The sequence below is a fragment of the Lepidothrix coronata genome, unplaced genomic scaffold (genome assembly GCF_001604755.1).
Source record: "Lepidothrix coronata isolate B3197 unplaced genomic scaffold, Lepidothrix_coronata-1.0 Scaffold27, whole genome shotgun sequence".
Classification (NCBI taxonomy): domain Eukaryota; kingdom Metazoa; phylum Chordata; class Aves; order Passeriformes; family Pipridae; genus Lepidothrix; species Lepidothrix coronata.
Window position 1 is genome coordinate 6,223,426 of NW_016690207.1, and position 23,807 is coordinate 6,247,232.

The 23,807-nt window shown below is 50.9% G+C and overlaps 1 protein-coding gene across 2 annotated transcripts in view; it reads right to left on the reverse strand.

Annotated features, from left to right (window-relative positions):
* ETS1 (ETS proto-oncogene 1, transcription factor) overlaps positions 1-20,398 on the reverse strand; it is an 84,242-nt gene extending 63,844 nt beyond the window's left edge. Inside the window, exons 1-3 of one of the 2 annotated variants that reach the window (XM_017809806.1) lie at positions 20,296-20,398; positions 13,113-13,195; positions 9,597-9,741 (exon numbers count right to left, since the gene is read on the reverse strand). In XM_017809806.1, the coding sequence (XP_017665295.1) occupies positions 9,597-9,741; positions 13,113-13,184 (217 nt within the window). In that variant the 5' untranslated portion in view covers positions 13,185-13,195; positions 20,296-20,398. Of the gene's footprint in view, positions 1-9,596; positions 9,742-13,112; positions 13,196-20,295 lie in introns of those variants that run through there. The other variant, XM_017809807.1, reaches the window with a different exon arrangement.
* Positions 20,399-23,807: the final 3,409 nt, after the last annotated feature.

A 23,807-nucleotide genomic window follows, 5' to 3' on the forward strand; every position in this document is an offset into this window, starting at 1 on the left:
AGCTCTGCCAGGCCTATTGATCCCAAACCCCTCAGCTCTGCCAGGCCTATTGATCCCAAACCCCTCAGCTCTGCCAGGCCTATTGATCCCAAACCCCTCGGGAAGGTCCATCCCTGAGCTGGATGAGCTCCAGCACGTGCTGGAAGCAGCTTCCCTGGGCAGGGAAGGGTTGCTGCAGACTGGGAGGGGGGGGGTTGAGCAGGCTCAAGCACAGCACAGCTCCCCAGGGACTCCCAGCCACTCTCCTGACCTCGGTGAATTAAGCATTGCAATAAAATGTGCACTGAATTAATCATCTGCATCTCCAACGTGAGAAACTGCTGTGCAGGGGCTCACAGGAGCCTTGGGAGGGGTTCAGGCACCTCACTCCATGGAAGGCAGTGGGATTTAGATGCCTAAAGACTGTCTGTTAAGTCGTGTATCCAAGGTCTCCCAGATCCCAGCTGTCGGATGTCAGCCAGGTCTCCTAAATCTGCTGTTTCTATCCCTGAGAACCCTTCCTCCCTAAAAAGAGCATGTTGGATGGGGCTTGGAGCAACCTGGGCTAGTGGAAGGTGACCTTGGCCATGACAGGAACAAAGTGAGTTTTGGGGTCCCTTCCAACCCAAACCATCCTGGAGTTCAATGATTCTGTGACTGTGGATGCTGGGGAAGAGCCATCAGGGCTGAGAGCTCAGGTGAATGAACCCACCCCACCCTCTGGGAGGAGGATGTTGCTTTATCCAGCCCAGCACTGCAGGGTCCTCCCAGTCTAGGAGTTGATTGCTGCAAAGCAGGGATGAAGAGGGATCTGGGAGAACAGTGGGAGAGCACAGATCCCATGTTTCCCCCCAGGAGCTCCAGAGAAGGTGAAAAACTTCCTATGCACAAAACAGAGTCTAACAAAGCTCATTTGGAAAGGTCAGACCTGGGTCTGCTCTGAAAAGGAGGAATCATTTCCACCCACAACTAACAGCAGCTTGAGCTGTTTCTATTCAGTTTTAGAAAGAGAGCAGAGAGATACAATCCCTCCCAGGGCTTTCAAGGAATATTCATCCTAGTGCTGTCATTCCTCTTTCATGGCTCTAAGCCTGGTATTTCTGCTTCCAGCTCTTTCTCTCTCCAGCCTGCACAGCAGCTCCTGGAGGACAGTCCAACCCCCCTGGAGGTGTCTGTGTGTTGGAAATAACAATTCAAAGAAAAGACACACCATCCCAATACAACCAAACCCTCCCCAAACGTCTGACAGCAGTTTCTCAGACTGAAGTGATGCAAATAGCTCAGATAAGGTTCAGATAAATTATCTGAGCTCTCAAGGGCTTATCTGAGCTGAACACCAACTCCAAAAGTCCTGAAATTTGCCCTGTGGGACTGTCTCTCCAGCTTGATTTCCATCTGAAGCCTCGACCTCCAGAGGCTGCAGAAACAGCTCCTGTTCAAATGCATTCTTGAGATAGCAGGGTGGGACACAGCAGGTCTGCACTCCCTATCACAGCCTATCTGGGATTTGCCTCTGCTGGGAATGTTGCAAGAGGTGGGCTGATGGCTCAAGGAACCGGTGATGGCTCCTTTCACCACTCACCCTCCAAGGGATGAGGGAAAACCTCCTCCCTGGTGCCAACAGAAAGATCACTTTCACTTGGTTACAAATTGTTCCATGTGGCTTTTTCTTCCAGCCTGGTCCCACTCAGTGGGAGCAGAGGGAAGGCTGGGGGAGCTCAGGGGGCTGTGCCATGAATTCCATCACACTAGGGCGGCCTTTGGGTTCCAAGGCAGCCTGGGTGCAACAAGGAGCTGGGTGAAAAATCTATCCAGGCTTCCCTGAAAGCCTGGCAGGATGGACAGGGAGCAGTCACGAGGACAGGCTGTGGTCAAACAGACCCAGCTCACAGCAATGGGCAGCCGCTGATATTTATTAGAGATTGGAATCCAGCCCTTCCAAAACAGACAGAGCTCCAGTGGTTCCAGAAGATGTGAGACCTGGGAGTGACACTCATTCCTGGTGCACAGCTCAGGCCGTGACAGGAGCTGTGGAATGACAGGATCATAGAATCTCCTGAGCTGGAAGGGACCCATCAGGATCATCAACTCTTGGCCTTGCATAGGACACCTCGACAATCCCCCCATGGGCCTGGGGATGGAAGTCCAAGGCCAGGCTCAGAGACGGTAAATTGAGATTGTAAACTGGTACCAAGGGCCCATCAGCTCACTCCCAGCTGGACTACAGCCATTCCCTGTCCTGCAGGAGCACCAAGGTGTCCCATGTCCCAGCCAGGTCCCACGTGTGCTCTACAGACAGGGGGAAAAGAGAGCAGGAAGGATTCCTCCCTGAAGGGTTTGCAACCAAAGAATCCATGATCTAATCACTTATACACCTCATGCAAATCTAAAAAGGATGGAAAAAGGAGCTTTCTGAAAAGCTCTGCAGAAATTACCCCGATCTCGCTGATTCAAGCAGAGCAAGATTTCCTCTCAGGCAGAGTTCTCAGGCAAGAACAGCACTGAAATTCTATAGGATGGCTCATAAACCAGAGCAAAAAAATTCATTTCCTACTCAAAAATTCCCAACAGCTCGTTCCCAAAGGGCTGGAATGCCAAAGGGTTGCTGCGGAGCGCTGGCTCCCCTTCCCCATCACGCTTCCCCTGGCTAAAATCCAGGGATTGAGGGAGCAGGCGTGGGCAGGGCCGCGCTCCCAGAGCTTCCCAGAGCTCCCCTCCCTGGCAGCTCCAGGGTTAACGCGCCGGCGCCCTGCAAGGCAAGGATTTCTGCTTTATTTCAGCAGGGGAAGTGTGTCCCGGCCTGATTAGCCCAATGGTTTCCTCTTTTCCCATAACCTCCAGACCCCCATGGCCTAAGTGTTTACTTTCTGAAATAAAAAATCTGCTAGTGTTTTTCTTTTTTTGGGGTATGTGTATTTTGGGAGGATTCGGGGGGAGGGAAGCGGGAGAGGGGGAGTTGAATGGGATGGGAGGTTTGCATCCACCTCCCTCCTCTCTCCCACCCCTCACCCCAGCTCCTTCCAGCTGCAGCTCTGAGCTGAGACTTCTGGCTTCGACGGGAGGGAGAGAGAGAGAAAAGTATTAATGAGAGAGTTCAGTGCCTTGCTCAGCAGCTATAAACACACAGAACATCTGGAGGGGGAGAGCTGCTCCGTGCTGCCAGGAGCTGAGAGGAACAGGCTGCTTGCAGGGTCCCAGCCCCCCTGTCCCCAGCCTCTCCTGGCATCCCATTGTCCATCCAGAGAGAAAAAAACAACCAGGGAATCATCAGGGTTGGAAAAGCCCTCTAAGAACATCCAGTCCAACATTAACCAGCCACTAAACCACGTCCCCAAGGGCCACATCTACGTGTTTTTTGAATGCTTCCAAGGATGATCATTCCATGATTCCCTGGGCAGCCTGTCCCATATTTCTGCTCTCCCTGATGCTGCTCCCTCTGCTCCTGCCAGCCCAGCACAGCCCACCCACGGGCACCACAAACCCTGCAGAGAGGCTGCTCTGCTGCCCTGGATCCCCAGAGGTCTTGGTTTTGGGGAAATTTTCTTGGGAAAGCTCAAATCCCCCCCCCAGTTCTGCTTTGTGTGGCCTGTCTGAAGGAAGTGTGTGGTGGTGCAGGATGGTTTCCTCTTATGGAAAAAGAAACAGGTACATCCAGCTCACTCCATCCCTACACAGGGATCAATCCTACTCCAAGAGCATCCCAAAACCAGAGATCTTCTGCAGCCATCCTCAAGGGACCAGGGAAGCCCTGGATAGTTTGTTGCTTATCCCTTTCCCCCTCGACTCTCCATCCCATTATCCCTCCCCCACAGCACACTGGAGCTGCTCAGTTTTGGGAGGTGCAGCTCCACAACTTGAGTTTTGCCTCTTGCTGAGCTCCCACCCCCCTGGTTATATTTGAGGACCCCAAAAAATCTGCATGTTTCTCCCAAAAATCAAGCAAGAACCTTCCCGCTCTCACCCAGCCCCATCCAGGGGACCAACCCCCTGCTCAGAGAAGGATCCCTGCTCCCCAGCTGATCCAGGCTGCAGCCAAGTGGGAAAAGAGCTCAGAGCTCCTTCTCTGCTGATGACCCAGGGAGCTCCCTTGGGTTTTGACCAGGAATTTTCCAGAGTCAGGCAGAAAACAAATGGAAAAGTGAAAGCCTGGATTTTTGTCATTTTGTCGCTTCAGAGCAAATAAATCCCTTCAAGTGCTGAGTTGCAGCAGGTTAGAGCAGCACTGAGTATCACAGCATCACCTGGGTGTGTGTTCCTCACCTGGAAAACAACCAGGACCCACACAAAGAAGATATCCCAGCTCCCACTGACCTGAAGAGCAAACCAGGGACTGCTCAGCATCCTGCACAGGACAGTCTAAGACACCACAGGCAGCCCAGGGCTCTGAAATTCATTCCCAAGGCATTGAGGGATCTTTTCCCTCCACCAAATTCATTCCCAAGGCACTGAGGGATCTTTTCCCTCCACCAAATTCTTTCCCAAGGCATTGAGGGATCTTTTCCCTCCACCAAATTTATTCCTAAAGCATTGAGGGATCTTCTCCCTCCACCAACAGACTGGAAAGTGCCCTTAACAGAGAAAATTCCATGTGTCCTTCCCCAAGCCCAGAGTGCCCCAGCAGAGAAGGTTGAACTGGAGCCAACAAAACACCCAAAGATGCCACCAAGGAAAAGTGAAAGGAAAACCCCTTCCACCAGGCTACAAACAGCTGCAGAGCACAAAAGGCTGTGCCAGCTCAGCCAGAGAGGTGCCCCAGCCCAGCAGAAAGGGCCCATCCATCCCCTGGCAGAGCTGTGGGTCAGGGGGTGGAGGCAGCAGGTGGGGCAGAGGCAGGAGTTTGTGCAGGGCTTTTGTTGAGCCACCAAATGAATTAATATCCAGTGAGATGAATTAACATCCAGTGAGATGAATTAACCTCCATCACCCTCTCGCTCATCCCTCCCCACGGTGGCTCATCCTTTTCCCACTGTTCTGCTTCCCTTCACCTTCCTGCACGTCCTCCCCTGCCTGCTCCTGGTTTAGTAAGGATGGAGAGGAGATCCTGGCCGGCCCAGGAGAAGGGCTGGGATGTCCTGCCAGGCTGCAGCCACAGGCAGCTGTGCTGCCCTGTGAAAAGACTCCCATTCATCTCTGCGAGAGCAGAGCGTGCGGGGGAGGCAGCAGCAGCAGGGGAGGGGGAAGTGTTGGAGGAGGCTGAGAAAAGGAAGGAGGCCACAGTTAAAAATAGGATAAAAGGACATGAAGGAAAAAAAATGCAGATTTTTTTTTTTTAAGAAAAAAAAGCTTCGTTCGGAAAATGTGCTGCAGCTGGAGAAGCCATCGGGCTGAGCACGGTCAGCTTTCACCTTCCCCCGCCCTCCTCCTCCTCCCCAAGCCCCTTCCCCCCGAGCGTGGGCCTGGAAGCCGGCCCAGAAAGCGCTCCCAGAAAGCACTTTCCTCCGGGATTCTCCAGCGGGAAAAGAGCAGGGCTCGTGCAGGAGGAGGGGGCCACGTGGGGAAAGGCAGGGAGAGCTCCCCAGGGCTGCAGGAGGTCCTGTGGGACTCCTGGCTGGCTCCAGGCTGGGCTAGGCTGGAAGGGAGCTCACGGGGTCAGCGGGGTGAGGGCACATCCATCCCTGCTGTGATGGGGCAGAGCACCCCAGGATGTGTTGCTCCAGCTACAAGGGCTTTGCTTTCCTGCCCAAACCAGCCCAGGCTGCAGGTTACTTGATGCCCACGAGGCACCAACTCTGCCTTTTCCTCTACAAAAGATCCCTGGAAGTGTCCCAGGCCAGGTTGGACGGGGCTTGGAGCAACCTGGGCAAGTGGAAGGTGTCCCTGCCCATAGCAGGGGTGGAACGAGATGGGCTTGAAGGTCCCTTCCAACCCAACCCAGTCTGGGATTCATTTCTCACTGCAAGTAAGATCACTCCCCCAAATACTCCAGTAGTATCCAAAAGGCTGGGAATACCTTCATTCACAGGGTGCTAACTCAGCACAGCAGTCGTAGAAACTTCAGCCAGGGTCCTTCCATCCTCACTGCCATCAACAACAGCTTTAGCTCCCCCCTCACTGAGGAAAACAAACCCGGCCAGGGGGAAGGGGTTGTCATAGTGGCCTTGGCTCAGAAAGGCAGCACAGCCAGGGCTGTGTCCATGCTGAAATTATCATGGAAGAACAGAATCCCTGAGTGGTTTGGGTTGGAAGAGACCTTAAAGATCATCTCACTTCAAACCCCCCACCCTGGGCAGGATGCCACGAAATCAAGTTGCTCAGAGCTCCATAATAATTTGATAATACCATTATCAAATCTTTTCCTTCACTCCAGCTTTATGCCTAACCTTGTATAATCCAAAAAAATACAGCCAGGGAGTAATATTAGGATACTGTTTCCTTATGAATGAAACATAAGTGTGACTCTCAGCATCCTCTCAGCAGTGCTGCCACTTCGGGCAGGCCCGTGGCATTTCTTTGGGCTGGCAGATGGATCAGCTGAGGTGCAGTGGCCTTTCCAGCCCTGATCCCACCTGTGCAAGGAGCAAAGCTCCTGTCCACAAACAGGCAGCAGTTCCCTTCTGGCTGGATTCATTCTGTCACCTCTGGGATGTGCCTTTCTCTGGCTGTGACCCCTGGTTGGTTCTCAGGGCAGTGATGTTCCCAACATGTGCCCCACAGACTGTGGCAGCAAACTAACAAATAAAACTGCCTCTGGTCCATTGCCAAATTTGGCCTTTCAAACAAAAAAACCTCCACCCCTTCTTGTCTTCATCTACAGCTAAATCCACATCAGGCTTCCCTTTCTCCATATCACTGAATAATCTTATCAGCCTCAAGCACAGTGTAAATAAACTCAGCCAAGCTTCAAAGGCAAAACATCTCTAAACACAAGGCAGCTCTCAAACTTTTAGAAATAGTGTGGTTTCTATTGCAAGGGGATATATTCACACTTGCATTTTCCTTGTTGACTTGTTTCTTTCACCAACATCGAGACCATGAAAACCAAAATAGCCTCTAGTACACCAGAAGAATAGATGACAAATGGTTTTAATGTGCACCCGAGACACAAAGGAGAAATGAAAACTGTTCCTGGCCCTATATACAAATGAGAGTTTCCTCTCGTTTAAAATTAGAAACTGCTCTAGACTGAAGAAACAGCAGCACTAAAAAACAAATCAGAGAAAGAGTACCTTGCATTGCAATGGGCAGAACTGAAAAGTGACCCTCAGGTCTTGCAAGAGAACCAGGAGCCTGTTCTACCTGTGCCAAAGTGCCAAAAGTTTGATCAAAACCTGTGGAAGACAGTGCCAACTTGAGTTTCTTTCCCTGGCCTCACTGAGGTTTGAAGGAGGCTCCAGCCTCTGGAAGAGGACATTTCACAGAGCCAGCGTGGGGTAATGAAGATCTGGGCTGCAGATATGTTGGTCCCTGGAGAGAGCACTTCCACAGAAAAGGGGAGAGGGGAGGGAAAAAAAAACCACTAAGAAAACTTTCCAGGCACAGATTTGCAAAATGTTTGAGCAAATCCAAATGCTGCCAGGGCAGATTTCATCAGAGCTGAGCTGACATCATGCTGAGAGAGGTCACCCACAGGAGTTGAGCAAAGAGCTGCAATAAGGAGGGCTGGGAATAGGCAGAGGAGCTTTGCTCCAGCCACAGGCACAGCTCTCTGTGTCCACCTCCTGCTCACACACAAGCGCTCACCAAAGGACAATGTAAAAAAAACCCCAAATGCCTGAATCTTTGCCAAGGAGAGATTTCAGACTGTACATTTGACAACAGTCCCTGGTTCTGCTGAACTCTTTAGCTGCAAAAAGTCTCTGAACATCAGGGTTCTGCCTCCCCAAGGGGCCAATGTGAAGAACTAACGAGCTGGGAACAAGCCACAGGAGAGCAGCACATGCCATGCCAAGGCTTACGTGGGATTTAAGTGCTTCAAGACAGGCTTATGTGGGACTAAAGTGAAACATAAACTTCATATTGGCCCTTTGCAAAGGTCACATCTGTGTAACCTGAGCCCTTTCCCTCAGTTCTGTGCCTGTGCCAGGCTGTACCTGAGCCCTCTGCTCTGCCACAGCACCACAGGGCTCTGGGCTGGGGTCCCATCACCCATCCCAGGGGCAGGAGAAACAACTGCCCACCTGACACAGAATCCTAGGATGGGTTGGGTTGGAAGAGACCTAAATCCCATCTTGTTCCACGCCCTGCCATGGGCAGGGACACCTTCCACCAGCCCAGATTGCTCCAACCTGGCCTTGGACACTTCCAGGGATGGGACAGCCACAGCTTCTCTGGGCAACCTGTGCCAGGGCCTTCCCATCCTGTGAGTAAAGAATTCCCTTCTAATATCTAATCTAAATCTCTCCCCTTTTAGTTTAAAACTGTTCCCCCTGTCCCACCTGCCTGTGTGATCACATCTGCTGCCAGCTGGTTATGCAGGAATGGTTTGGGTTGGTCTGCTCTGGAATCCCAGAATGGTTTGGGTTGGATGGGACTCTAAAAACCATCTCATCCCACCCCCCTGCCATGGGCAGGGACCCCTTCCACAAAAGCAGCCCAAAGTGCAAGCTCAGCTTGAAGATTCAGGTGTTGAACAACGTGTGGGGCAAGAATTAGTCAGCGGTGACTTTGTAACGGCTTTCGGGCTCTGAATGTGTCAGAGGAGCCCATCCTGCAGCACCACCAGGGCTCGGCTTCAGCTGGGCACACACCACAGCCAGCATGGCCCAGCGTGGCCACACCTCTCCAGCTGTGGGACCTGGAGACTGTGACATCACCTTCCCAAGGAATCATGGAATCCCAGAAGGGGTTGGGTTGGAAGGGACCCTAAAGCCCATCTTGTCCCATCCCCTGCCATGGGCAGGGACACCTTCCACGAACCCAGGTTGCTCCAAGCCCTGTCCAACCTGGCCTTGGACACTTCCAGAGATGGGGCAGCCACAGCTTCTCTGGGAAACCTGTGCCAGTGCAAGGCATGGAGCTACAAGAGACTCAAAACTACAACCACCACAGTGGGATGAAAACTTGTGAGTCCCCATTTCCTTGCAGCCTTCCATGAATGGCCCTTTCCAAAGCCACTCACCAGGACATCAGTCCTGCAAATGCCATGAGAAATGCTGAAGATGCAACCAGCAGGTTGGCAGGTCCACCCTGCCCGCGGTCTCCTCCTGGAGACCCCCATGGCTGGGAAGATCCCAGCAAGCAGCAACCAGGGCTGCTGTCCCTAAATGCAAGGGGGGTGCACACAGGACTTCAAAATGTCAAAAAAACAGCAGAATAACCACTTGAAAGAGGAGAGAAGTTCTCCCACACCATGGCAGGGAAGAAGAAAGCTCCCATCCTTCAGCATTGCTCTGACAGGAGAGGAATAGCTGAACAGAGCAGTTTTAAGGCTTTTATCTGCTTTCTGGCCCCATCTCCACTGACCCCAGCAAGGCAGGCACCAGCCTGGTGATGCTGTGCCTTGGGGATGCATTAAGGGCAAAAACACCCAAGAAAGGAAGCCAGGACTGGGGCAGAAAGCAAATGTAGGAGGGAGGAGACCAGACTCTGGACAACAAACAGAGCACGGAGGGGCTTTAGGTTTGGTTGTTCCCCCAAAGATGCCCCCGAGCCCCCCCCAGCACCCCACAATGTCCTACCTGTGCCGTAGTGCTCCAGCCCCGTGGGCACCTCCTGCGTGCTGGGCTCGTCCCACAGCGGGCAGCAGGGCCGGGGTGGGCAGCAGGAGGCCTGGAAGCCACAGCTCACCCAGGGATCCTCGCAGGCACCGGCGGCTCCCGCCTTCTGGAAGAGGGAGAGGGAAAGTGTCAGCGGAGCAGGACCCCAGAGAGCCAGCCAGGGGGAGGTGGCAGCGAAGCTTCCCCCAAAACAGAGAGCGAGCTCTGCTCCTACAGGGTGTGCTCCCAAAAGCTGTCGCTGAGGGGTGACACGGGGAGGCAAAAGGGGCCTTTTTGAACAGATGGGAGGGAAAAGCAAAGGTGCAGAGCGAGGCCCTGCTCAGCAGGGTGGGCTGGGAGGGGCTCAGCAGGACACCCCTCATGGCAAGGCTTTGTTCCAGCCCCCAAACTGGAACAGGGATTTTTTGGCAGCACAAGCAGGAGCCCCAAAAGCCCCCAGAAATGAGGAGCATGCTGGGGGGGTGCAGAAGCCATAGCCCTGCCCAGGCATTATGGTCCCCATGCTGTGGGGTGAGCTGTCAGGTGTCTGTTCCTGTTCCTATTTATGCTGATATTATTTGTGATCATAATAATAATAATATAAAGGGGCCTCTGGTGGTCTAGTGGTTAGGGTGCAGGACTCTCACCGCTTCGACCCGGGTTCGATTCCCAGCCCCCCGGGCAGATGGAGCTCGTCAGCCTTGTGAGGCAATCCATCTAAGAGAAGGTCACTCTAAACAAACCTACGTTCTGAGACCCTCACTGCCACTGTCCAAGCTTGCTCGGCCCCAGCAGATGAACCTCAGGATTAAAGGGTGGGCTCAGTTCAGCGCACGCTGTGTCTCACCTAAAAAATCCACTGCGCAGGCTCGAAGGGTTAATGACCTTTCCCAAATCTTCGCTCGCGAAGACTGGCCATTACATTACATTTGTGATCATTACGCTTGTATTTATATTTGTATTTGGGTCATTTATATTTACATTTGGGTTATTTATATTTATATTTGGGTTATTTGTATTTGGGCTATTTGTATTTGTGTTGGTTTTATTTCTGTGCCCACGGGCATACCTGTGTGTACATGTAAAGGTATTCAGGTGTGTATGAGATATACATCTCATATGTGCACATGTGTATTTATATACATAGGTACCCATATATTTACATAAACACACATGTATATTTATATAAACTATGTATTATTGCATTTATATTACATAATTATATAATTACATCATATAATTACATTATATATTATTACATAATATATGTTACATAATATATTACATATATATCACATAATATGCAATAAAAATATTGCATATTATATTACATATATAATATACCATCTATATATATCATCAATATATACCATATATATAATACACCATATTATTATATTACATCACTTACATATAGTACATTATATGTGTATATGCACATTATATGTGTGGTATAAGTATTTACATACCCACACATGTGTATCCTAGGTTAGAAGTCAATATGAATTACACTTTCATTTTTATGCTATATGAAGTTAGATTCAGCCTCTATAAAGAAAATATCTGTACTATATATACAAATTGTTATACCTACATATACAAATTACATATACAAATTATATAGAGAATTGTTTGGGTTGGGAAAAACCTTTAAGATTATCAATTCAGAAACAATCCTGGGATATAATTTTCATTTTGTTCTGTACAGACCTGTTTCATACATATATATTTATAAATACGTGTATCTATAGTGTGTATATATATGTACACACCATAAATATGCAGTATATATATGTGTATATACCTTATACATATATTTACCATATGCATGTACATGTATATACATGTATACCATATAATATATATGTTGCATTTAAGTGTTTATCTCTTTGTAAGAGGATAACAACATACAAATACCTATAAATAAATGCAGGATGTTTTAATTTTTTATTATTATTACCATTTCCCCACAAGGGAAATGGCTTTGCTTCACCTCCAATCAATATTTTAAAAGCCAAATGCACACTCAGAACCATTTAAAGGGAAGATATGGAGCTGCCTCAGAAAAATCTCATGGCTCAGAGTGGCCTTTTCTTCCTATTTTGGTGAAAATTGTGCTTTTCAGCAAGTGTTCTGTGATTTCTCTAAATATGGAGATGATATCTCTAAATATTACTCTGATTTCTCTAAACGTGGAGGTGATTTCTCAAAATTTGGAGGTGATTTCTCTAAATATGGAGGGGATTTCTATAAATATGGGCCTGATATCTCGAAATATGGGTCTGATTTCTCTAAATATTGGTCTGATATCTCTAAATGTTGGCTTGATTTCTCTAAATATGGGTCTGATATCTCGAAATATGGGTCTGATTTCTCTAATACGAAGGTGATTTTTCTAAATATTGGTCAAATTTCTCTAAATATAGAGGTGATTTCTCTAAACATGGAGGTGATTTCCCTAAATTTGGAGGTGATTTCTCTATGGGTCTGATTTCTCTAAATATGGGTGATTTGTCCAAACGTGGAGGTGATTTCTCTAAATATTGGTCAGATTTCTCTAAATATGGAGGTGATTTCTCTAAATTTAGAGGTGATTTCTCTATGGGTCTGATTTCTCTAAATATGGGCTTGATATCTCTAAATATGGGTGATTTCTCCAAATATTGGTCAGATTTCCTGAAATGTGGAGATGATTTCTCTAAATCTGGGTCTGATCTCTCTAAAAAGGCTCAAGGCACTGCCAAGCCTGTCCCAGAGCTACTGGTCATTGGCCTGGCCATGCCCAGGATCACACTCCAGATTGTGTTATATACAACTACCCATCACCTGCCCACACAGAGCAGAGCTGGCTCAGCAGAGGGAGCACCGAAATTGTCCCAAACCTCCAGAAACCCGAGGGAATCTTTCCCAAAGCTGTGCTTTGAGCTGCTCCCCCCACGCCCGTCCCTGCAGGTGAAGGTCAGCGCGGCCGCGGAGGCACCGGGACAATGGGCCCTCCAAGAACCCTCCTCCCAGCACAAGCGCAGGAAATCCGATGCAGGATCCCATTTCCAGGGGAGGTCTGCAGGCTCCAGAGGTTCAGATAAGCTCTGGGTAAACACTGGGAATTCAGGAGCTGCTCTGAGTGGCCTAAAACCTGGAGTACTCGGTGGATGACACCAAACCGTGTCAGTGGGCTGGAGAAAAACCCACTGCTGGGGGAGGAAAATAACCCCACTCCTTTCTTTCATAGAATCCCAGACTGGTTTGGGTGGGAAGGGACCTTAAAGATCATTTAGTTCCATGAGCAGGGACACCTCCCACCAGCTCAGGTTGCTCCAAGCCCCGTCCAACCTGGCCTTGGACACTTCCAGGGGTCCGGGGGCAGCCACAGCTTCTCTGGGCAACCTGGGCCAGGGCCTCCCCACCCTTGTAGTAAAGAATTTCTTCTTTATATTTAATCCAGACCCACCCTCCTCCAGCCTCAGGCTCTTCCCCCTTGTCCTGGGTGTTCCTTACCATCACTCCAGGCCGAGCCAAAGGATAAGGGGCTGCACTGCCGATGGTTGTGTCCATGTAGTAACTCATCATCTTGGAGGTGCCTGCAAAAATGGAGATGGATTAGATGACAGGCCACAAAAAGTGAGAGAAGCAGCTAAATCCCTGCTTTCTCAGAGCACACCATCACCTTAATGAGTGTGAGCTGGAAAAGTTAAGGGGAAAATATCTGTATTAAGAGGAGATACTGTGATTAGATGGGTTGTATCAACAATGCAAACACAGATCCATTAGTGTAAACTGGGGAGAGCCTGACAATGGTGAATGAATTATCACCTGGAAGCTGATGGAGCTGCTCTGAGGGAAGATGAGATCATATTTCCTTTGCTGGAGAATTGGTGGGAAATCGTTGCCAATTTTTTTTCTTTTGAGAGAGAAAAAAGAAAAAAAAAGCCACTTTGTTGAGCTCAACACCTTTCCTGTCACAGCTTGGTCACAACCAGCCTGTTTCACAAAGAACTTTGCTGTTTTCAGGAGACATCCTCTGCTTTCCCACATTAGCTTATGTTTGCCTTGCTAAATCTCTGCCTTGCCTGGCATTCCTCACATGGGATTTACTCCCGTGAGCAAGTCCTACCAGAGCTGCTCTTTAGATGGGATATTTAATCATCCAGGAGCCCGTTTGTGTGGCTGAGGTGAAGGAGCTGCAGTGTGGTTCTGATATCAGAGCTGTGGATGTTTCTCCCTCTCTCCTTTAAGTGCCCAGTGGAAAGTGCAGGGCCAGGGCCCTTGGTTTTGGTGGATGTGACTCAAAGGTGCTGGAGGAAGGAGCAGAGGGGGAGAAGGCTGGGCAGGATGTGCCTGGGAGCCAAGGGAATGGCTGCTTCCATCTGGGGATAGAGGCACAGCCTGAGGGATGAGGAGCTGCTTTAACCAGAGGGGACAGAGCAGCTCCTCTGAAACCCCTCCGGGGTCCTGCAGAGCCCTGAGCTGCCAAATGCAACCACTGCAGATGCAAACACTTGTCTGAGTCATCTCAGAATAAAATCACAGAGTCATGAGGGTTGGAAAAGTCCTCTGGGATCACCAGTCCAACCATTCCCCAGCACTGCCAGGTCCACCACTGCACCACATGCCCATATAGCACATATACACAGTGTTCAAGAATGCCAGGGAAGGTGACTCCACCACTGTCTTGGGGAGCCTGTGCCAGTGCTGGATAACCCTTTGGGTGAAGAAATTTTCCCTAATATCCAACCTAAACCTCACTGGTGCAACTTGAGGCCATTTCCTCTCCTCCTGTCCCTTGTTCCCTGGGAGCAGAGCCTGAAAAGTCCCGGCTCCCCCCTCCTGGCAGGGCATTGCAGAGCCAGAAGGTGCCCCCTGAGCTTCCTTTTCTCCAGGCTGAGCCCCCCCAGCTCCCTCAGCCTCTCATCAGACTTGTGCTTCACAAGGTTTGTGCTTGGCCCTTCTCCACAGAACCAGCACAGCCACGTTACCTTCAGCTCCACCCCTACACCGGCCCCTTGAACAGCTCCTGGAGGACTGGGATCTGCTCCCAGCCTTCCCTCTGCTCCCAGGGCTGGCCAGCAGTTCTCCAGCCCCCAGGACAGGACAGGACAGGGCAGGGCAGGGCAGAGCTGTTGTGGCCGTGCCTCACTCACCACCTCAGCAAACAGGGACCCCGACATTTGTTTCCCCCTGCTCGGTGAGTAATGGCCAAACACGGAACACCTGCGTGTGCAGGGTATTAAATGATCATCATCATTTCCTGCCTGTTATTACTGACTCTTGTTCTCACACCGGCATTGTTGTTTTTGAAAAACTTTTCTTTTTTTAATTCACAAAACTGAAAACTACCGAGGTGGTGGAAGAACAACGAGCCCATTTCTCTTTGTGCTGTACCCAAAACCACACCGAGTGTGAGTTACCGTGGCTGAGGAGCCTTAACTAATCTCAGCATCTGTGCACGCCCTCCCAGCCCTAACGAGGCGTTAAAACACGTTTGCTTCAGTCTCTGTGCAGCTGAGGCTGCAGCTGGGGAGACACAGACAGTGCTGGAGCCCCTTTCTGAGTAATCACAGAGTCCCAGAACCATTTGGGTTGGAAAGGACCTTGAAGACCACCTCGTTTCACCTCCTGCCATGGGCAGGGACGCCGTTCACTAACCAGGTTGTTCCAAGTCCCGTCCCAACCTGGCCTTGGACATTCCCAGGGATGAAGTATCCCTGGAATGAAGGGCATCCCCTAAGGAAGGTCAAGGCTCTCAGTCCCACACGCTGGTCCCCTGATCCTCACCCTCAGCACACATAAACCATCTCAGGTAAACGTGAACTGACCTTGCCCTAAAGCCAAGATTAGTGCTGCCAAACTGCACAGAACACGACAGACACTGTGAAATGGAGGCAGAGAAACCCTGGGGCTGGTTCACCTGTTTCAGAGCCACACACGTGTTCGAGAGTGAGGAGTTAGAGCCCTCAAAGAGCAGTTCAGCAGCAGCTCCTGGGAGCAGCTTCTGTTGCTCTCTGCAGCCTGTGCAATAGGCAGTTGGGGTTTGCTCTGGGTTTTTTTTGCCTTTGATGAAGACACCTGAGTCCCACGGTTCTCGAGAGCTGCTTTCATGCCTCACTGAGCGTCGTTTGCATCTCTCAGGCTGCACTTGCCAGCTGAACCTTCCAGCAAGGGGCCACACGCCGCTGCTCGAAGCCACATGTGCTGCAGTGACAGCAGAGGCACCAAACCCGTCCTGACACCCAGGACAAGGCTTTGTGCACTCAGGAATATCAATAAGATTTAACCAGAGCACCAGCAACCCCCTCCCGAGCCTGGGAAAGGTGAATTATCATCTCTAGGCAGCAGCTCCAAGAGATTCACAGCCAGTTTGCTCTTTGGTTTCCCTTCCCCTCCAAGCTGTGCTGTTAAAAATCACTGGTGGGGGGCAGAAACACAACACAAACCTCGGCAACTGTTTGCACTCCCACCCCGGGGGTTGAAGACAAGCCCAGCCTAAATGCAGGTTAAGTCAGTCCCCCAACCTGATGCAGGTTTTGTGGGTGATAGTGGTTAAAGGACAGGGAGACACAGGCTCCAGTCTGTGAAAAGGACCTGGAATCATGGAATGGTTTGGGTTGGAAGGGGTCTTAAAGATCATCTCTTTACAACCCACCTCCATGGGCAGAGATGCCACCCACTAAATGACAAGCCCTGGTAGAAAAGGATCCTGTGCACGGAATAATTGTGCTCTGGAAAAGCGGGTATGGAAGAGGAGGCCGGAGGGAGCTCTGCTGTGCTGTGTCCAGGCTAATTTTAACAGAACTTCCACCACTTCCCAGAGGAAACTACTTCACAGCCCAATACGTCTCTCACTGTCAGCAAGTTTCCCTGATGTTTGAGAGATATTTTGCTTCTCTTTGACTTCCTCTAATAAGAGCCTAAATAGTTCCTCCCCTCCACTGGATGCTGTCAGACAGCTCTGATGAGGGCCCTGAGCCGAGCTGAGCTCAGGACAGAGCCCATCAGGGCAGGTAACTTGGCTGAGATGGAGGAAATCACTGCAGATTTACCCCCAGATAATCCTGATCCAGAGCTTGCAGAGAGCTGGTAATTAATAGAGAGGAATCAGACCCATTTGGTAAAATCCTTAATGACTTAATAGCTTGACTTCAGCCTTATTGTTTGCCCTTATTATTTGTGTCTTATTGTGAAAACACATGTGGGAGAAACAGCATTTATTTTGGGAATTGATCAAGTACCAGCCAAAGCTATGAGACTCTTGGGTCATTTCTAAACTGAATTAAAATTTTAATTTCATTTCAACATCCATCCCTCCTCTTTTACAAGGTTTTTTTATCATTATTATTTTAAATCAATTACCAAGCTTAGTTTAAAAGGAAAATGCTGTTTGTCCTCATGATTAACACACACACCCCCTTTCAAAAGTTGGGAAGGAGTTTAAAATATAGATTAGAACAAAACAAACTTTGCCTGTTTGATATATGAAGACACTTCACAATATTTTCATATAATGTTTTAGTTTTATATTGCTTTAAGGATGGGGAGAGGGAAGTGGAGTGAGGCCACAGTGGCTTCCCAGTGGCAGAATCAACAGATTCCCACCTCTGTTTCCCAGTTTAATGTTGTAAAATGCAGAGGCTCAGACTGTTCCTCGGTTTCTGAGCTGTAGGACCACGCTGAGCTTCTGCCCACCCCACACCCTGAGCCCCAGCTGGGCGCCCAGTGAGGGTGTCCCTGCAGGGTGGCACAGCTGGGACAGCTGCTCACCGGGATTCGGGAGCTTTTCCTCCATCCCAACAAAACAGGAAGATTCCTTTTCCACGGGGTCGCTCCAGGAGGATGGGGCAGCACCAGCAACCCCACCAAAGTGTTTCTGGCTTCAAGAGCCTGAATGAAGAGTTTAAAAAGGCAAAGCAGCCCCTTCCCCGTGGGCTGGCAGCTCCTGCCCCAGAGCTGCTTGATTTGTGCATCAAGGAATAATTCCTCATCTTTGAGGGGGTGGGGAGAAGAGCTGGTGGAAATGACATCCTTCCACAGGTCTTTAACCCCTGGCATCCTGGCACTTTCCAGGCCTCCTGCCAGCTCAGTTCTCAGGGGAGGGAGTGTTTGTTGATCCGTTGGCATGTTAAAAACCCCTTCAATTCATCAAACCCTGGCACCAGCTTGAAATAAAAGGAGCATCCCTAAGGCAGGAGCATGAGCAGGAGAAATGAGTGTGCTTCCTTTATGCACAATCCATGCTTTTTAACTGCTGGAAATCCCACAGTTCTTAGGATTTCAAAACTTTGTAGTGTTCCTGCAGATAACAGCTGATTTAGTGAAGGGAAAGCAGGCAGGGCAGTAAATGCTGCTGTGGTAAAGAGATAGGAATGGTAAATAGAATAAAAATGGTAAATAGAGCAACAGTTTACCATTGTAAATAGAGCAACAGTTTACCATTGTAAATAGAGTGACAGTGGTAAATAGAGTAGCAAAGGTAAATAGAATAGGAATGATAAAGAGAGTAACAATGGTAAATAGAGTAGCAATTGTAAATAGAGTAAAAATTGTAAATAGAGAGGTAATTGCCCTTCTGCACCCGCTGTAAATACTCCCAGAGGTTAAACGACCTGGCCGAGGTCACCCGGGGAAAGTGAGGGGGAGAGGATCTGAGCACTATCTTAACTGCGGGGCGGGGACTGCCCCGGGATTAGCGTGTCCGGAGGAGTTTTTTGGGAAGGATGGGGCAGGGGCCGCCTGTCAGCACATCCCGTCTGCTTCAGCTGGGCTCTTTCTTCCCTCGGTGCCTGTCAGATCTGAAGGAGATATGATGGGACCTCAAGAGCCTTCCCATTTGGCTGGATAAACTCTGGCCGGGCTGGGTGACAGTGGTCGTGAGACAGTGCCAGGATGGTTCCCTTACACGTGTGCCTTCGCTCTCTGTGCTTGTAGCAAACTGCTTTTTCTTTAGCTTTCTCCTTTCCCCTGTTCATTCATCAATTACTCAGCTGCTAATTTATAATTAAGCTGAAGTAACCCCCCGTGAGCAGCCCAGCAGATGTATGGTGAGCTGACAGCCGGGTCATGGCAGGCAGAGGGGTTTAGGAGGGATGCTAAACCAGAGGGGCTGCTGCCATTAAATCATGCTGCTGCTGCAGCAGCTCCTGCAACTGCAGGGAGATGTGAAGGGCAGGTTAATTAGGTCATCTGTTCCTTCACTCCTGAATTTGCCCCTGTGAAGCAGCAGCCTCACAGCACAATGTCATGGGCCAGGGCCTCGGCCAGGAAAAATCCCAGGGGAGGGAATGGGATCGGGGGAATGGGATCTGTTCCCAGCCAGCAGGGAGGGATCCCCTGCCCCAGGGAAGGCTCTGACACCACAGGGAGCACACTTCCCAGATCCCAGAGCCCAGGCTGCCCCTGGCACAGGGACTGCCAGCCCAGCTGGGAGGCTGTGCTGTGCTCCAGGATCCCTGCAGGACCCCCAGCAGGACAACTGGGACCAGCCTGCCCAGGTCTGATGGTGCTTTGAGAGTCCCCCTCTTCCCCAGGCACCCAAACTGCTGTGGAAAGGGAGGGTACCCTTCATTTCTCCGGGCCAGCTGTATAAAGAAGGAAACATTTTTCTGCCTTGGAGGAGCATGTGGTACCCCAAAACTCTGCAGTGAAGCCGAGGACAAGGGACACACACACAGACCAGTGCTGGGGGCAGAAAATGCGCCTACACACCCCCCAGCCTCTGGGTGAGGGGGTTCATCCCCAAAAGTGACAGGGAAGACCAAAAAAATCAGTTTTTTTCAGGAAATTATGTACATGACAGGCAGGGGAAAGCTTGAAAACCGACAGAATGAGAGGCAGCATGAGCAGGCTGTGCAGGAAACCACTCTGGAGCCAGCCCACAGCCCCCAAAGGTGTCAGTTGACAGCCCAGGATGGGAAGTTGATGGTGGCTGTAATACCCAGTGAGTGGCCACATGCAAAGCAATGATTTTAAGACTAATGGGAAGGGGGAAGGCCTCGGCTGGGTTCCTCAGGGACTCCCCATTCCCTCTGCCTGGGCTGGCAGGGCAGGCTCTGCCCTTCCCAGGGAATGGCAGTGGCACAGCAGCACATCCCCGGGGCTGCCACACTGCACATCCTCCCACCAGCCAGGGCTGGCACCTGTGGCACCGTGTGCCCTTGGGGGGATGGCATTGCTGGGGAAAACACACCCAGGTGTCACAGCAAACCCCTTCCAAGATCCCTCCAAGGCAGGAATCTGCTCCTGTCTGAGGGGCTGCTCCATGTGAGGAGTGAACATCCGACCCCGAGCACTTGGATTCTCCCCTCCCTCACAGCAAATACAAACCAACCCCCTTTCAAACCCAAATTACAACTCAAAACATAAAAGGAACTACAAATTTAATCCACTGCACAAATGCCAAGGCACAGCCTTCTGCCTAGACAAGGAAAAAAATAATATTCCCCTAAATATCCATATCAAATTTATATACCTGATATTAAAAAAAAAGGATTTTTGAAGGGAAGCATCAGCTCAGACATTTCTATAAAACCTTGCAGTAGCAAACACACAAATCAGTTACTGGGTGAGACAGGAAATGGGGAGAGGAAAAGTAAATCACCAACAAAAAAAATCTGAGAAACCCTGAAAATTTCCTGGTACCTCCAACCCACAAAAGAATTTAAAGAGCCTCTCTTCCCCCTCCACTTACGACTCAGCTGGAAAACCCAGGGAAAAGCTTAAGTCCTCCACGGCTTCCCACACTTGTCTCCGCTCTCTTCCCAACTACCTGGTGTATCCTGCGCGCCGGAGAGGATGGAAATCCCATCGTGTGTGCGGCAGGGCTGCCTATTCAAAGGGAGGGGGAGTGGTCAGCCCCGCACCCAGGGCTGCGAAAGGCGATTCCAGCCGCCAGCCAGGAAAAAACCACCTCTGGCGGCTGTCACGGCGCTGGGGAGGCAAACCCGACGTGAGCTGGAGGGGTGATGGGGCAGCGAGGGGCGGCCTCGGGGTCCCGTGTCCTGCACAGGGGTCCGAGGGGTTCGGCCCGCTGGGAAGTTCTGCTCCAGCCCCTCGGATCCTGGCGAGTGGAGTTTGTTCTCGCCCAGGAGCTGAACTAAAGGCTGGCAGAGCACGGCCGGACTGAGGTTTATCCAGCCCCGATCCCCCGATCCCAGCCCAGCTCCTGCCCCTGCCTGCAGGGGCCTCATGGCAGGAGCTGCTGTTCCCACCTGGAGGTCCCCTGCCCTGCTACCCTGGATATTCGGATTATCTGGGCTTTCTGCCCCTTGGCACGTGCCTCTGGAGCCAGGAATGCCAAAGGAATGCCACGGGAGCTGCTGCTGGCTTCTGAAGTCATAAGGGCTGAAGGAACCCCCCCTTACAGGAGGCACCAGAGAGGGGAGATGCTGGATCAGCTCCCTCCTCTGACAGAGGTGAATGGTCCCAACCTGCATCACCCCAAAACTGCTCTTCAGGAGGGTGATCAGGGTGTCCAGGGGCTCTTCAGAGAGGAGAAGGCTGTTGGGACCACAGGGGCAGGAGAGCTGGCCAGGACAAGACAGGGGGGCACAGGCACAGGTTGCACTGCAATAACTCCAGTAACGTCCATGTGAATTATCCAGAGGCTCTGGGAGAGCGGGATCCGGGGCTGCCTCACCAGACACCCCTGTCTTCCCTTTCTCAGCCTGCCTGACCCTGCCAGCCTGGCCAGAGACCTCCCAAATGCCAGTGGTGCCCCCAGATCCTGGCTGCAGGAGGATGTGCCCATTCTGCCTCTTCTGCTCTCCCTCTCCTGGCAGCAAAGCTCCCTTTTCCTCCAGGAGAGGGCTCCAGGCTGGGAATCCTGTCCAGCTCCAGCACAGATCCCCATCAGGCTGTAAAATAGCTGTGGCTGAGCCCTGGCCAGGGGCAAAGCCCAAACTCCAAGGGTTCCATGGGGGCTGTTCTAGGACAGGCAAAATGGGAGGCTGGGAAGAGCTGCTGGGATTTTCCCTAGAGATCCCACTAGAAAATGTAACATAAGAGTAAAACCAAGACCCCAGCCATGGGGCTCAGCCCTCACTGCCTCCAGGCACTGACACAATAACGTTCTTCTCGTAGGGTATTTGCACCTTTCCAGGGAATTTGGCAGCATCCTCCTATTCAAAAATGCAGCCTGTCCCTCTGAGCTCTGCCACTGCAAATCCAGGCTGAAGGATTGGCCTGGGGGGAAAAATAACTCCTGGGGACACCCTTTCCCAGCCCAAACGTGGTATTTTAGGTAATATCAGCCAAGTGGACATTTGCAAAATGCAAACCAAAGCTGGGTTTGCTCTCAGGTGGATAATTCCTGCCTGCATGAGGCTTTTGTGGCAGCACCAACAACCAAATCAAATGTGCAAAATGAGTGTCCACAGACATGAGGGTCCCTCCTGCTCCCCCCACCCCAGTCCCAGGAGGTTGCTGGAGTGCACAAAGGGACAAATAGCAAGAAACCCCCCATTATTTATGCACATAAAACTCTTCCCAGGCCCTTCCAGACTTTCTCAAGCTCCCAAATGATGAATGAATCTCAACTTTAGCCCTGAACTCACACACACAGCTCCAGGTGGCCCGAACACACGTTACCTGTTGAACTTGCAGCCCAAGGCACGGATCCCTCTTGTAGTTCTTTTAACACAGGAAATCATTTACAGGGTTCCCGTCTTCCCAGAAAGGTTTCCAGCCTCCTGGGCTTTGCTACAAAGGCTCTGTCACATCTGAGCTCCAAAGGAGTGGAATCCATCCAGCAATCAATTTTCATCTGGGCAACTCTTCCCGGAATAACCCCCTGGCAGCTGCAAACAAGATGTCCTTCCCTGGGCTGGAGGTTTCTCTCTGCACAGTTGTTTGGATGCAATAATCCATATATTAATAGCTCTGTGCATGGCTGTCCAATCCACTGGGTGTCTGGGAAATGGAGAGGCTTCTGCTTTCGGGTATTTTTTCCATCAGCACAGTGGCTGCTACAGGAAAATCACCTCTCTCAGCTTCTGGAATCACAGAATCGTGGAATGATTTGGGTGGGAAGGGTCCTTGAAGATCATCTTATCCCATGGTCTCCTGGTTTCAGGGTCGCTGGTGTCACACCAGTCACCTGAGCCAGTTGTTTCAGCTCATAAGGAAAAGCTGGGTTAAATTTCGGGCAGCTTGTGGAATTCATCCCAAAGTCCTTGTACTTTCCATTCCAGCTGGTTTGGGTTTGCTTTGTGCTCATAAAAAAATGAAACGACTCCTCAATGTTTCCCTGGAGTAGTTATTAATGTTTTCACTGAATTGGAGGTGCCCTGGGGAGGTTTCACGGGTTGTGCACCATCAGGCTGCTGAAATCTGGGAGCTCACAGGCTCCTCCTGGGCAGTGCAGGACAAATAACCTGAGAAATCCTTTCCCAATATCCTGAGAAATCCCTGTCTCCATTTGGGATGGAATCTGAGAGCAACATCATGCTGGGGGTGGCTGCAACTCGAGATGGTCCTGGTTTGCATCCTGGAGCTGGGAGTGAGCATAGATCACCTGGACAGAACTCAGCACAGCTCTGAGTGTCCCCAACTGTCCCCAACTCTCCCCAACCCCGGGTCACCCTCTTGCAGCTCTGGGAATGTTTTCCAGGGAGAGATCCTTGGGGTCCTGCTTGAGGATCAGAAGCACTGAGGGTGAGAAGCTGCATGTAATAAGCTTCCAGAGGCCTTTATGGGTCTCTAAGTATCATCATTTCCATATTACACTGGAAAAACAGAGCAGGAACCAATAAAAGGATCCCGAGGGTCTGGATCTCTCTGCTTTCTGCAGTTCATGATGACCCCAGTGCAAGGGAGTCAAAAGGCATTCCTGGTTTGGAGGGTGACCTTCCCAGCCTGTTTGCCCTGGGAGAAGGGGATCAGCTGGATCGAGGAGCTGCCTGTGCCTGTGAATCTGCAGCAGGTTTGCCCAGGCTGCCACAAGGTCCCCTCCTGCCCCTCCTCCAGGTCCAGGCTGACACACAGCCTGGGCCCAGATGGCTCAGCAGGGCTCCCCCAGCAGCTCTGCATGTCTGGGCTCCAGGCACTGAGGCTCTGCAGAGCTGCCTGGTCTCCACAGCCAACTGGGACCCTCACACAGAAAATCAGGATAATACTGGTTTTTTTGCTGAGGGTGTCCCTCCCGCTCCTGGCTGGGTGGTGGAACCCAGGAGGGCCCAGATTCCAGCCCTGAGGTCATTGCAC